This window comes from Candidozyma duobushaemuli, assembly GCF_002926085.2.
Source record: "Candidozyma duobushaemuli strain B09383 chromosome Unknown C_B09383, whole genome shotgun sequence".
NCBI classification, from domain to species: Eukaryota; Fungi; Ascomycota; class Pichiomycetes; order Serinales; family Metschnikowiaceae; genus Candidozyma; species Candidozyma duobushaemuli.
Genome location: NW_020289897.1, coordinates 27877 through 42017, shown reverse-complemented (window position 1 = coordinate 42017; position 14141 = coordinate 27877). Strand labels below are relative to the sequence as shown.

The window sequence follows — 14141 nt, the reverse complement described above, 5'->3', positions numbered from 1 at the left end:
CAAAATGGGTCATGTGTGTATATTTTCAAACGTTTCAATTGTCTCTCTTCATCTTCGGCACGGAGCTTTCGGTCATACTCCTGTGGTCCGCATCCAAAGCACCAGGACGCAACACCTCTATGTTTCCATCCGATTTTCTGGAAACTGCCGTCAAGTGAGAATTTTCAGGAGAGCCATTGCCGTTCGCGGACGAGCCCTTGATGGGCGACAGCGAAAGTGTTACGAGTTTTGGTTCATGCTCAGAATTCTTGATTGATCCTTTCTTCAAGTTTTTTGCGAAGTTGGAGGTCCTGTTATTGTTGTTCTGCTTCGACAACTCCTTGAGCTGCTTGATGTTGTGTATGCACTTTCCTATGGTTTGCATTAACAACTTTGGCTTCAAAGGTTTCGAGACATAGTCATCCATACCCTTCGCAAGAGATTTTTCCCTGTCACCCAACATAGCGTGAGCGGTTAATGCAATAATTGGGGTACGGAAGCTCAAGGAGTCAATAGGGTTTGATTTCTTCTCCCACTGTCTGATCTTCTCAGTGGCTTCGAAACCTCCCATGACGGGCATTTGCACATCCATCAAAACAACATCGTATTTATTGTTCTGGACCGCCTCGAATGCCTCGAGACCATTCTCAACCACCTCAACCTGGTGGCCTTGCTTCTCAAGAATCTTAACAGCGAGCTTTTGATTCACTAAGTTATCCTCCGCGAGCAAAATCTTGTATGAAATTGAGTCATCGGTATTTTGGGCAATAGATCTTGATTCCAAAGCGGGAATTATAGCACTGGCAAGATCTGAGATAGTACATGGGGTGTTTCCGTATGATGAGATACCCAAGTCGATACACACTCTCATGTTCAACTCCGGGATGGAGTGATGCAACAAAACCAAGGGAATGTATTTGACCTCGGATCGTAGTCTCAAACTCTTGGCAATCTCTATGGAGTCAATCATGATAATGTCGTATTGGATTGGTTCCTCAAAGTTAACGTCAGTAATGTCACGAACAATCACAGGATTCAATCCCAACTCTTGGATGCCGTTCTTCAATTCTTGAAGCTCATTTTCTGTGTGCTCGCTAGAAACAAACAAAACATAGTGACCTCTGAATGGCAACAACTGTTCCGATTCCATGCTGTACCTGATCTTAGATGGGGAAACGCTGACAGTGAAGGAGAAATTAGATCCACGACCATAGTCAGAGGTGACCCGTATTTCACCACCCATCAATTGAATCAACTGCTTCGAAATAGACAATCCCAATCCAGTACCACCAAACTTTCTAGTTGTGGAACCATCGGCTTGACAGAACGTATCGAAAATCAATCCCAACTTGTCCTTTTCAATACCGATACCAGTGTCACTGACACAGAATTCTAAGAGGAGCTTGTTGGCCTCCTCTGGAATCCTCTCGGCTTTCTTTACACTCACACTCACCTTACCCTTCTTTGTGAACTTGATGGCGTTACCGGCAAGATTAAGGATAACTTGTCGAAGTCTGAACGAGTCACCAATCAAATTATCTGGGAAGGAAGAGTCACATCTGTAAGTAAGGTCCAAATTCTTTTCAATAGCTTTCACGGCAAGAGTCTTCAAAGCACCAAAGACGTTGCCTCGTAAGGAGAAATCAATTTGTTCGACAGTCATTCTGTTAGCTTCAATCTTCGAGATATCCAAGATATCGTCGATAATGGTGAGTAAAGAGTTTGCCAAATTATGAACAATACTCAACATTTCACGCTGGTATTGGGTGAGCTCAGTATCCAAGGACAACTGAGTCATACCAATTATACCATTCAAGGGGGTTCTAATTTCGTGGGACATGTTGGCAAGGAATTCCGACTTGGCACTGTTGGCTAATTCAGCAGCTTCTCTGGCGGCAGTGTTTCTCTGAATGGATTCTCTCAAATTGAACACCATCTGGTTAATCTTCGTCTTCAAAGCATCCATTTCACCGGAAGCCTCAACAGTAATAAACCTGGTGAAATCACCATCAGTAGCAGCAGCAGTAATTTGAGCAAAAGCTCTCACTTGCGATGTCAAGTTAGAAGCCATAGTGTTCACATTAGACGTAATTTCCTTCCACAAACCATCGACGTCGCTGACTTGCGCCTGGATACCTAATTTACCGTTGATACCGACATCACGGGCAACCTTCGACACTTCAGAAGCGAAAAGCTGCAAAGAGTCCACCATCTTGTTGATGGTGTTCTTCAACTGTAAAATTTCGCCTTGGGCGTGGACATCAATTTTTTGGGACAAGTCACCATGGGCGACAGCAGTAGTAACAGTAGCGATAGATCTGACCTGATTTGTCAAGTTTGTAGCCATTAGGTTGACATTTTCTGTAACAGCTTTCCAGGCACCCTCGACGTCCTTGACGTTGGCTTGACCACCTAGAATACCTAACGTTCCGACCTCACGAGACAATGTAGTAACTTCCAAAGCGAAATTCTGCAATCGATCCACCATCTGGTTGATGGTTAATTTCAAATCCAAAATCTCACCTTTACAATCAGCAGTAACCTTCTTAGACAATTCACCCTTGGCGACAGCAGTAGTAACATTAGCGATATTTCTCACCTGAGTAGTCAAGTTCAAAGCCATGGCGTTGACATTATCGGTCAACTCTTTCCAAATACCCTCGACGTTTTCGATAAAAGCCTGACCACCTAGAATACCCAAGACACCGACATCACGGGCGACCTTGGACACTTCAAAAGCGAACTTTCGAAGCTGATCCACCATTGTATTGATTGTCATTTGTAATTGCAAGATTTCACCTTGGGCATGGACGTTAATCTTTCGACTCAAGTCACCCTGGGCCACAGCACGAGTGACATCGGCGATTTCACGCACCTGGTTCGTCAAGTTTAAAGCCATAATATTGACGTTATCGGTTAAAGAACGCCAGATACCCACCAGGCCTTCGTTTTTGGCTTGGCCTCCTAGCTCACCGTTGGCGACCTCTGTTGCGACCTTGGTGACCTCGTTTGCAAAAGCTTGAAGCTGGTCCATCATGGTGTTGATTGTGATTTTGACTTTGAGAATCTCCGGATCCAGCTCCACCGGATGGATTTCGACTTTTTTGGATAAATCACCCATGGCGACGGAGATGACCACGGTGCCTATTTCGGAAAGGGCCACTTTGAAGGCCTTGTTGGCTTCACATGCTGTCTGATGTTCCACGGACAAGTTATGGATCTGGAGCTCTTGGGATTTGACCAACTCAAGCAAGTCCTGTTGTATCAACGGCGCCTTTTCGGCAAACTGGGCCGGGTCTTCCAAGATCGACAACAACTGGGTTGCGTTCATGGGGTTCTCGAGCCTGGGCTTTTTCAGGGGATTAGGCACGGGGGACAGCAAGGTGGCGGCGTGTAGACGTGAAAAAAACTGGTGTTTGTTTGAAAATGAGAAAATCGGGGCTCAGATTTTCTGTGTGGCACGTATCAGGGAATGTTCACTGTTGTGTTTCCCCTGGTGCGGTCAGCCTAAAAAAACGACGTCACCGAGGGAGGTGCCAGCGGCTAAATATAAGCAGGACCTTTTGATGCATAGTTGTTAGGTAGGGTGGGGGCTTGGGAGAGGTGATGTTTGGTTTCTTGACATTTCTTGAAAATTGTTGGTCTACAAAGAAATCATCAATACGAGAAAGGGGGCATTCACGGGGGTGCTACTTGGAATACCGAAGGGGGCACGGAAACGTGGTACAATGATTCCCTAGGTATGAAAAAAACAGAAAAGTGCCCATGTCACCAGAGCGTCTTCATAGCGGAAAACGAAGAAAAAACGTGATTTGTGGAGGTGGTTGGTGACTCCGGTACAGCCTGGAATGCTTCATTTCGCAGGAACAGCATGCGCTATAGCGGACCCTCGTTGCACCCAGTAACATAAAAGCCGTGCACCGGGGAGTTTCAATGGGAAGCGGATTTAAAGATAGAGGTTGGGGGAATTGAGAGATGGATGTTGTGGTATTTGAATAAAAAAAAAATAGAGAGATTATGGAAGAAATAGGTGCCTGGGTGTGCACCAGCTGTGACCGAAATTATTTTTCAAATCTGCAAGTTATACAGCTGTGGGGGAGATTTTCTTCGATACCTCACAGCCATTTGCCTACTTAAAAGATGGCTTACATGATCTTGCATTGTGGTAGACCACTTGCTCACACCTACTTTCGCAGCCACGCCACATGCTCTACACTGGTTGAAATCAATAGTCCCATTTTCCATACGTAATTTTCCCGTAACTCTATCCGTTCTAAACCAATGCAAACGCACTCACACCAGCCACCATTGCTACCAATGGCCAGCTCAAGTGAGCACTGGATGCCTTGGATTTTCTCATGTTGCCAGAGTTGAGCGCACTGACCGAAGAGTCAGAGTCGCTGCCTGATGAGCTTCCAAAAGCGGGCGAAACGCTGGCACTGGCGGCGCTCACAGAGTCGGGAATCGACGACTCCACAACCTCAATGTCCTCATTATCGGAGTAGTTGGCCTGCGCCATACTGATGGTGAAGTCGTCCAAGTCGTAGACAACGTAGGCGCTTCTCAAGAAGTTGCCTCCCAAAACAGCATAGTCGGTACCAGCAACCTGCGACGACTGCTCCATGACACCCAAGAAACACTGGTTTCTGCCGGCGGTGATGACGAACTCAGACACAGGAACCTTGATCTTGACACCGCTGAAGTTGAAGACAATGTGGGCGTTGTCGGTGTTGAAGTCACAGCTCAACTGGTAGTATCCGTACGACGACGAGTACTTTGCCGAGAACAACGACGTGACTCTCTTCAAAAGGTCGCTGGGGAGGTATGTAAGGGTGGTACCCGAATCCAACAACGCAGGGTAGCTGTTGGAGGTGATGGACTCGTTCTGGCTGGAGCTCTGGAATGAAAGGCCACTCATGGTGACGTCCAAACGGATAGGGTCTTTGTAAGTGTCCTCGTAAACGTTGACAATGGGCACGGTCTCCAACTGGCCCAGGTATTTGGCTTTATCAATGGCACCAAATAAAATCGAGCCCGTGTTGGATTTAGGCGAGTTGAGATAAAGCGAGTACACGTTCTTCTTGATGAGACCCTGGCGGGCCAATCTCATGGGCAAGTTCTCGTACTGGTATGGGGTTCCCGAGACTTTGAGACCCGTGTATGTGGACTCCAAGCCAGGAAGACCGATACCCAAGACACCGAAAGCGGAATCGGAGTGGTTCACCAAGGCAAAACTCAAGTCGGTCACGTTGGTGTCGCCAAAGACCATGCTGTCCTGGCCCCACACACCAGTAGCGGACGTGCCATCAGCGTACTGGATGTAGAACTCGGGAGCCGTGTCGTTACGAGACCAGGTGTCGGAGTTGTCGGTTTCGTACGAGCCATATTCGGTACACGTGTTGGTGGTTCTGGAAGCTGGACCAGCAGCAGAGAAATCGCCACCGCCGCCGCCGCCGCCGCCGCCGCCGCCGCTACCGCCACCGCTGCCGCCACCACCACCGCTCAGACCAGTAGGAGCCGAGGTGACCCAGACGGTAGAAAAGCAGAACATACCGTTACACTCCTTCTGTTGAACAGCCTCGGTGGGCAAGTTGATCAGCTTGGAAGGTTCAACCACCTGCTTGTTCTGGTTGTCCAATTCGTCCAATTCGTCGTGGGCTCTGATGGCCTCCTCCAAGGCATCGAGATTAGCAAAGTTCTTTCTCTTTTTCAACTCTGCGTCGTGTTGCACGCCAGAGGTCAAGCCTCGCTTCTTCATCGATGGAGTGACACCACAAACCACGTCTGGCGGCATCACCCAGAGGTCGGAGGAACCCGTGTCGACCAAAACGCCGACCTTGTCACCCAGAGTGCCGATCTTCAAGTCGGCTCTGTAGAAAGACTGCTCGTTGTGGAGCTCCATCTCCTCGGCGTCTGCTCTCTTGACAAAGGTGGGTTTTCTGTCCTTACCCAAGTCCAGCTTGCTGTTTCCGTGGAGCACCTCGAAATCTAGCTTGAAGTGACCGGCGGCGAGGGCCGGGATCAAGTTGAACGCTAGAGCTAAAGCCAACTTCATGGTGGTAGATGATGAGCGAAAGCAGCAGGCACAGCAGTATTTAAGCGACTGGGTGCGACTTGCAGACGGCAACTGCGGCACAGCCTGAGCCCAGAGAACGATTTCTTGTCGTTGTTTTGTGCACACTTGGGGTCGAAGGACGGTTTCCAAATTTGGGCCGATCGCCGAGCGCCGATGGATAAGAGTTGGGAGAATGGAGAGAATTCTAGGTTTTTTTTTCGAGAAATACACATTCGTTTGGACGCTGTGTTGCTGGGTCCTGGTGGGTGCAAATTCGCGGGTCTGAGTACATCGTAGCAAGGCTGCTACGAGAAAGCAAACAACCCTGGTTCCCCAGAAAAGCTTAAATCTAGAAACCACCCCTTTCACGGCTGAAAGTACTGCGGCCTCGCTTATCCATTGTCAGCTCCATTTTCCACATTTTGTGTATATTTGTGATTTCCGCAGGCCGCGCCTCATGCTTGTCATACCTCTGCGCAAAACTATATATTCGACCCTGCCGCCAAGACCTGAAAAACCTGTGACCCTGACACGGACCGACCGACCTCCGATGCTGACAAACGTGTGAGATTAAAAAACAGTCTAGTTAAAAGTCGTGGTTGATTTTTTTTTTTTTGAATGCTGTGAATGTATCGGGGCGCCGATCGCCGACCTTCTGGCCAAAATCGCTTGTTTTTTCTGGCCAAAGTCGCTTGTTTTTTCTGGAACCTCGCATACCTACCGGCTTCTCTGCACAGCCCAGATCTCAGTCCGTCGGAGATTGCAATTCAAGCAGGCGATGACGGCTTGTGGGGGGTAAATTTTCTTGGGGGTCAGGTCGATTAGATAACGATTTGTGCCGACGGGTGCAGTGGCGAATCTCGGTTTCAGGCTTTCAGGCCCGACTGTTTCAGAAGGCTGATTTGCAACCGTTGCGTGCTGCGCGATTACCGCTAGGAGGTGATGCAACTACTTATTTTTGGATTCCCGAGGTGGAGGTGGGGTGTAAGGGACTTTACATTTTTTTTTTTTTTCACTAACATCTCTTTACTTGAGTAAAAAAACTGTATCTCTATAGAAACAACCTCCAATAGGATCTTATTATTCTCAATTTCACGAGACACTCAGGTCAGTTTCCCGAACGTCTCGCCGTGTTTATCGACCCACAGGACATATCAGAAGGGGCGGAAGGTTGGGGCCTTCTTCCCTCGATTCACGGTGCTTTAAATAGGTAGTTCTCACCTCTTCACAAACCAGTTCAATTTGCAAAAATGTTCAAATGTGTGTTCTCTTGGAGCTAACATATTGTTAAGCAGTATTGGTGTCGCAAAGCCAATACGTTCCCACCAGTATTTGGTGGCCCGACATCGACTGTATAAATGTTCAAGAATCGAGTCAGCCTTGCCCCTCTCTCGACATAATACATGTTTATCGTTTGGTGCTTTCTTAATAAGGAGGTGACCTTCAATGTGGTATATCATAGGGTTAGCGAGCTTGATGGTGTTGAAGGCCACCGGTACTCCCACCTTCTGTGGGCTATGTCCTCTGGACTCAAGTTTAAACTAGTAAGCGTCTGCAGATGCAGCCGCCGATAACATCTTCCTACTCATGACTTGCGAGGATTCAATTAGCGTATCAGTCAGTGAACCAAATTCTATCTCATCAGCATACTTAGCACAACACTCAGCGATTGAATAATGCCCTGATCTTTTTCAAACATTTTAATGCTTGCTTTAATCACTAGAAGATTCCTTGGACTCTGTAATGTTTTCTATAGCGGTCTGGGAAACGAACTGGAGTAGACCAATATGAAATTTTGAAGCAATTTGTCGAGGCTGAAAGACAGAAAAAGTGCTATAGGCCGTTACATGCTCAGCTGGACTCCTTCACTGCATGAAAACGCCATAAAATGGCTTTTCTTGAAATTTCAAGCATGTTCGAAGTATCAGGATAGGTAACAAAAGCGAATTCGACTTTCATATTGCATCCAATAACAGGTCTATAAAAACAGCATTAGTACCCGTGTTTCTGGTCAGATTCTTCCCTAAATTTGCATGCACCTTCTACGCAAATCAAAGTATTTATGAATTGGAGTCAACGTTTCATAAAATGACGCCTTTTTGCCATTATCAATATTGCTCGATATATAGCACCTAAAATCACACATATCCCAGTTGAGGGCGTGTGGTCTAGTGGTATGATTCTCGCTTTGGGCGACGGTACAGAAAACTGTACTGAGCAAAACTGTGAGAGGCCCTGGGTTCAATTCCCAGCATGCCCCTTTTTTTACTTGGCAACACTACCAGTTGCACTTTCCTATTTTTGACCATTTCTCCAATGGTGACCGCGAACCAACAATCATCAAGGTTTTTATTTTTTTTTTGCCCCCCTCCACTTTCTCGACAACCGTTCGCTTGTGTGTGCGACCTGCATAAAAAGCTCCTCTTTTCCCAGCGCTTCGTTATCCTGATAGAATCTTCAACCTTCTATCCCAGTCTTTAGGCATCTGCATTCACATATATATCCCCCGGCATGTCGCATTCAAAAGACCAGGAGCAGATTGTGACGAGAATCTTGTCATATAAGCCCCATCAATTCTACGAGATCCTCTCGGTCACGAAGACCTCGTCTGATGGAGAAATCAAGAAGTCTTATAGAAAACTAGCTATCAAGCTTCATCCAGATAAGAACCCTCATCCTCGAGCTGCTGAGGCTTTTAAGCATGTCAACAAAGCGTGGGAAGTGCTCAGTGACCCTAGCAAGAGAAGGATATTCGATCAAACAGGCACGGACCCTGATCTGAGAGGAGCAGCTGGTTTCTCCTCTTCCTCAGCTTACGGCGGGTCTCCATTTGGTGGCGCTTCAGGTTTCTCTGGGTTCTCTCAACAAGGATTTGGAGATGAGTTCCAAGACGATATCTTCAACATGTTCTTTGGTGGGGGTATGCCTCAAGGCAGAGGAGGTCCACAGACTTTCTCGTTTGGCAACAACGGCTTCACATTCAGCACATTTGGCGGTGGCCAGGACTTCTTCACTAATGCAAGGGCCCAGCAAAGAAGACAACAAAGAAGAAGACACGAGGAGCAACAGCGCAGACAGCCCACTGGCTGGGACACAATTCTCCAAATTCTCCCCTTGGCAGTCATTATCATTGCAATGCTTTTTTCCACATTTCTTCAAGATGACACGCCAGACTACTCGTTTAAGAAGACATCTAGATTCAACGTGCAGAGGGCCACGCCGAAGCACAACATTCCTTTTTACGTGAAGCCAGGATTCACAGATAATCTCAACGACAGGAAACTCCAAAACTTCGATAATAAGGTCGAGGCCCTGTACGTCAGAGATACACAGAACAACTGTGCCAGAGAGCAGATCAAGAGAAACGACATGATGGAAGATGCGCAAGGATGGTTCTTCACCGACCAGCGTAGGCTCGAGCGGGCCCAAAACATGCCCATGCCCAGCTGCCAGCGGTTGAGGGATCTTGGGCTTTTGTGATTGTGGAATATGAGGAACTACAGCTTATTCTGGCGCTCGATCCTTGACAGACGATAGAAGGAACGGGAGAGAAGTGGACGTCTCACAGGTAATTAATATAACACACGGGCCTAAAGAGACTTATTGGCGCGATTGGCTAGTAGAAGATATCCTAGAGTTATGCGAGAGAAGCCAAACCGTCTTGTAGAGATTATTTACTGAAATAGCGACCACGAGAGGACTCCTTTGGTGCACTGTTGTATCAGTTGAGAGATTTGCTAGACAATGCTTGAAGTCGAAGTAGCACGGTCTCCATTGTTTGTCCAGATCTCGCTAATTCACGGGATGTTAACTCCGGCTCTTCATGTGCCTGTTCTTGATATGGCTACGGTTATTAGAAGAATCCGAGTATCCATGTGATTGTTGAAAGATCAAAATTTCCACATTTTAGCACTTAAAGAGTCGTCAAGCCCTATTGGATGGATTTCGTCATGTAACATCATGAGCTGTAGAAATCGTATAACGATGCAACCTTACCCACTTCCAAATGGAGCACCACCAAAAAGTCGAACCAATTTATCCAAATCACCACCAATCTTGAAACACGCCTTCTCCTACCTACGTCGTGATGGCGCATGTCAGATTGTGCATCCATCCACCTCCTCAGCTTGACCTCCTACACTAGAAGGCTCACCACAGCTATTGTTCACCAGCATAGCAACGGTCCATGCCCCATTTTGCCCAGCATGAACATGCGCAATTTCACAATTGCATAGAAAATACAGAATCATCCATTTGAAAGATTCAAAAGTGTGGACTTATTCCACCGTCTCTGTAACCACAATCAGCAGCTACATGCTCGGCTAAATTCACGTGGGGGCTCCGAGATACCCACGGTTTCTTCAGTGCAGCCCTATTTTTCTACAAAATGGCTTCATGTTAAACCCGAGAAAATTCTACCCATTTTATACCTCTCATGTGGCCCCCACCCTTTCCGGAGTTTTCGATTTGCAACCGCTACCGAGTCGTTATGGTCCTCGGTACCCCGCAAAAAAACGGTCCCTGGAAAAAAACCGTATATATGCGCACAGATCCCTTGCTTGTAAAGAACCACACTTTATTTATTGAATAATGAGCACTTTGGACAAAACTTTCGTCGACAACTCCTCCTGGAAACCAGACCTCTTCAAGGGTAAGGTCGTTTTCGTCACCGGTGGTGCCGGCACCATCTGTAGGGTCCAGGTTGAGGCCCTTGTGCTTTTGGGTGCCAACGCTGCCATCATTGGTAGAAACCCAGAGAAGACCGCTAAGGCCGCTAAGGAGATCCAGGACTTGAGACCAGGCGCCAAGGTCATTGGTATTGGCCAGGTGGACGTCAGAGAGGTTGAGCAGTTGGCTGACGCTGCCAAGAAGACCGTGGCCGAGTTGGGCAGAATCGACTTTGTCATTGCCGGTGCCGCTGGTAACTTCCTTTCCGACTTCAACCACTTGTCTGCCAACGCTTTCAAGTCTGTTGTGTCCATCGACTTGTTGGGTTCCTTCAACACCGTCAAGGCCACTTTCAGCGAGCTCAAGAAGAACAAGGGTGCCATTCTCTTTGTTTCCGCCACCTTGCACTACTACGGTGTGCCATTCCAGACCCACGTCGGTGCCGCCAAGGCCGGTATTGACGCCTTGTCCAACGCTTTGGCTGTTGAGCTCGGTCCTTTGGGCATCAGATCGAACTGTATTGCTCCAGGTGCCATTGCTGGTACTGAGGGTTTCGAGAGATTGTCTCCAAACGGTTCCGAAGGCCTGGGCAAGGTTCCTTTGGCCAGATGGGGTACCACCAGAGACATTGCTGAGTCCACTGTCTTCTTGTTCTCTCCAGCTGCTTCTTACGTCACTGGTACCATCCAGGTTGTGGACGGTGGCTACTGGCACCTTGGTAACTTTGCCGGTGAGTTCTACCCTAAGGTGATCAAGAACCAGAACAGCATCGACAACCCTAAGTTGTAAGTTACGGTTGTATAGGGATCAATTAAGAACAATGCAGAGTTGAATGTAGGCGCTAAGAAGCGTGACTGGTGGGCCTTTTTCATGAGTGATTTCAGCTTCACGAATCGCAGAAACGATTCAACAATTGTTGAATCCGTAGAAGTCTGAACTGAGTCGGATACTAAGTGATCATGATTTGGAATTATCTTTCGATAACCCCATTTACATGGTTTGCAGCCGGTTCAAGGAGCACGAATCTGATTGGCATGGGTAAGAAAATAGGGATGCTTCATCTGTGGGTCTATCTAATCATGACGATGCTCTAAAGGTAGATATCTCATGAATGCAAAGGCTTGAACGCAAAGTTTCGAGCCCCTTTCAGGCCTCGATCCCCGAACGAGTCAGAAGTCATGAAAGAATGCATTATTGATCCAGAAAGTCGTGTATCTCTATCAACTTAGGTCGGTTTTGCAACCATTCATCGTGCAATATTTTGTCGAAACGGAATCGATCTATTCGGTACCTACAGCATTATTCCGTTCACGGTTAGAACAAGCCAACAGTTTTTAAATTTCAATCTCTAAGATGACCATCTTTATTAACCAACTTCAATCTGATATGTTCCACCACCCTCACGAGATCAATGTAAGTGGCCGTTGAAAAGCCATTGTTCTCTCGCTCAGGTACCTGTTCGGATGCATGAGGCTCAGGATCCGGGATCAGCAGAACGGGCCAATGAAATGATCCACCAAGTAGCAATCGTGATTGAAAGCAACAATTGATGAAGGAAAGCCAAAAGACACTTTTTCATAAAAGTTTGTACCCTTTTCTCCGACCCCTGCCTCAATGACGTAGGTATTCCTTCACCGTGCACATATGCAACGAACGAACCATACAGAAGACAGAAATCTCACCGCAAGCCCTGTCCACTGGTAGACTTCTCTAATATTTTTACAATTCTGTAAATTTCAACCAAAGCCTCAAAGTCTTCTTTTCTTTTGCCTGTCGTAGAGCCTGCCCGTCGGGTATCGGCGACGGCATCCAAGAAACAGCCACTTGACAGGTTGTGCAGAGAAGCCACCTTCAGAAGCCACCAACTACACCATGTTCCCAGGCAGTAACCAAGGTCGAACCTACAACAACAACCCAGGTGGATACCAGAACCAGCAGGGTAATTACAACAACTATGGCCCTCCACAGGGTCCCCCACCCGGCGGATATCCTCCTCCAGGCCCTCCACCTCCAGGTTGGGGTCCTCCACCAGGTCCCCCACCACAAAACTACCAAAACCAGGGCTACCAAAACCAGGGCTACCAGAACCAGGGCTACCAGAACCAGGGTGGCCAAGGTCGTGGATACCAAGGTCAACCGGCCCAGTTGAACTCTCCTCAGTTCTTCCAACAACAACAGCAGTATCAACAACAGCAGCTGCAGCATCACGAGCAATTGGGGAACTTCACCAGGCTGCACGGTGGACAGTCGTTTGAAGGCAACAATGGTGCCATTTCGGGTCCTCCACCATCGAACCCTCAAAGTTTCGGTGCCAACTCAAACATGACCTTCCAGTACTCCAACTGTACGGGTAAGCGTAAGGCTGTTTTGATCGGTATCAACTACTACGGCACCAAGAACGAGTTGCGTGGATGCATCAATGATGTGAAGAACATGAGTCGTTTCTTGAACGAGTACTTTGGCTACTCCTACGACGACATGGTGATCTTGACCGATGACCAGCGTGAATTGGCCAGAATCCCCACCAGAGAAAATATCATCAGAGCCATGCAGTGGCTTGTCAAGGATGCCAGACCAAACGACTCTTACTTCTTCCATGTCTCGTCTCACGGTGGCTTGGTTCCTGACGAGGACGGAGACGAGGAGGACGGTTTCGACTCGTGCATCTACCCTCTTGACTTCGAGAGAGCCGGCCCCATTTTGGACGACACCATGCACGACTTGATGGTCAAGCCCTTGCCTCAAGGTTGTCGTTTGACTGCCTTGTACGATTGTTGTCACTCTGGTACCGCTTTGGACTTGCCTTTCGTCTACTCCACCAAGGGTGTCGTCAAGGAGCCAAATGTGTGGAAGGACGCCGGTACTGGCGCTTTGAATGCCTTCATGAACTACAACAGAGGCGACATTGGCGGTGCCATTTCCGCCGTCAGTGGCGCTTTCAAGAAGGTCACGAACGCCAACAGCGTGGACAGAGATGCCATCATTCGTAGTAAGATGTCTGCTGCTGATGTCATTTCCATGTCTGGTTGTAAGGACGACCAAACCTCTGCCGATGCCAAGGAAGCTGGCCAGATGACCGGTGCTATGAGTTGGGCTTTCATCTCCACCTTGAAGGCCAGCAACAACCACTCGTACCTCTCGCTTTTGAACCAGATGAGAGACTTGCTTTCCAGAAAGTACTCTCAGAAGCCACAGTTGAGTTGTTCCCATCCTACCGACATGAACTTGAGGTTCATCATGTAGAGTCATATACGTTTTTGATGATCGAGTGTAGAAAAAACATAGAGGACAGGAGAAGAAGGGTTTCTACGAGCGCTACACGGTTTCTAGGGTATGGTTTCAGCTTAGTCAAGACAAACACGCTTTGGAACGAGCTTCAGACCTCAAATTAATAAGTAAAAAGTAGTTTCTTGAGTATTCTGAAATATTAATGATTTAA

The 14141-nt window shown here is 47.6% G+C and overlaps 5 protein-coding genes across 5 annotated transcripts; 3 read left to right on the top strand and 2 right to left on the bottom strand. All coding sequences in view use genetic code 12, as the record gives it.

The window, feature by feature from the left end:
- Positions 1–34: 34 nt before the first annotated feature.
- NIK1 (Nik1p) lies at positions 35–3310 on the bottom strand (the record flags this gene model as incomplete). The annotated part of the gene is made up of 1 exon (XM_025481390.1): positions 35–3310. One exon carries the CDS (start codon positions 3308–3310, stop codon positions 35–37), a length of 3276 nt encoding a protein of 1091 aa, XP_025336008.1.
- A 942-nt stretch (positions 3311–4252) lies between these two features.
- CXQ87_002899 (pepsin-like aspartic protease) lies at positions 4253–6034 on the bottom strand (the record flags this gene model as incomplete). Its single annotated transcript, XM_025481389.1, has 1 exon — positions 4253–6034. One exon carries the CDS (start codon positions 6032–6034, stop codon positions 4253–4255), a length of 1782 nt encoding a protein of 593 aa, XP_025336007.1.
- Positions 6035–8545: 2511 nt separating this feature from the next.
- Positions 8546–9514, top strand: HLJ1 (type I HSP40 co-chaperone; the record flags this gene model as incomplete). The annotated part of the gene is made up of 1 exon (XM_025481388.1): positions 8546–9514. One exon carries the CDS (start codon positions 8546–8548, stop codon positions 9512–9514), a length of 969 nt encoding a protein of 322 aa, XP_025336006.1.
- A 1110-nt stretch (positions 9515–10624) lies between these two features.
- SPS20 (Sps20p) lies at positions 10625–11491 on the top strand (the record flags this gene model as incomplete). The annotated part of the gene is made up of 1 exon (XM_025481387.1): positions 10625–11491. One exon carries the CDS (start codon positions 10625–10627, stop codon positions 11489–11491), a length of 867 nt encoding a protein of 288 aa, XP_025336005.1.
- Positions 11492–12574: 1083 nt separating this feature from the next.
- MCA1 (Ca(2+)-dependent cysteine protease) lies at positions 12575–13945 on the top strand (the record flags this gene model as incomplete). The annotated part of the gene is made up of 1 exon (XM_025481386.1): positions 12575–13945. The coding sequence occupies one exon, from the start codon at positions 12575–12577 to the stop codon at positions 13943–13945; it is 1371 nt and encodes a 456-aa protein (XP_025336004.1).
- Positions 13946–14141: the final 196 nt, after the last annotated feature.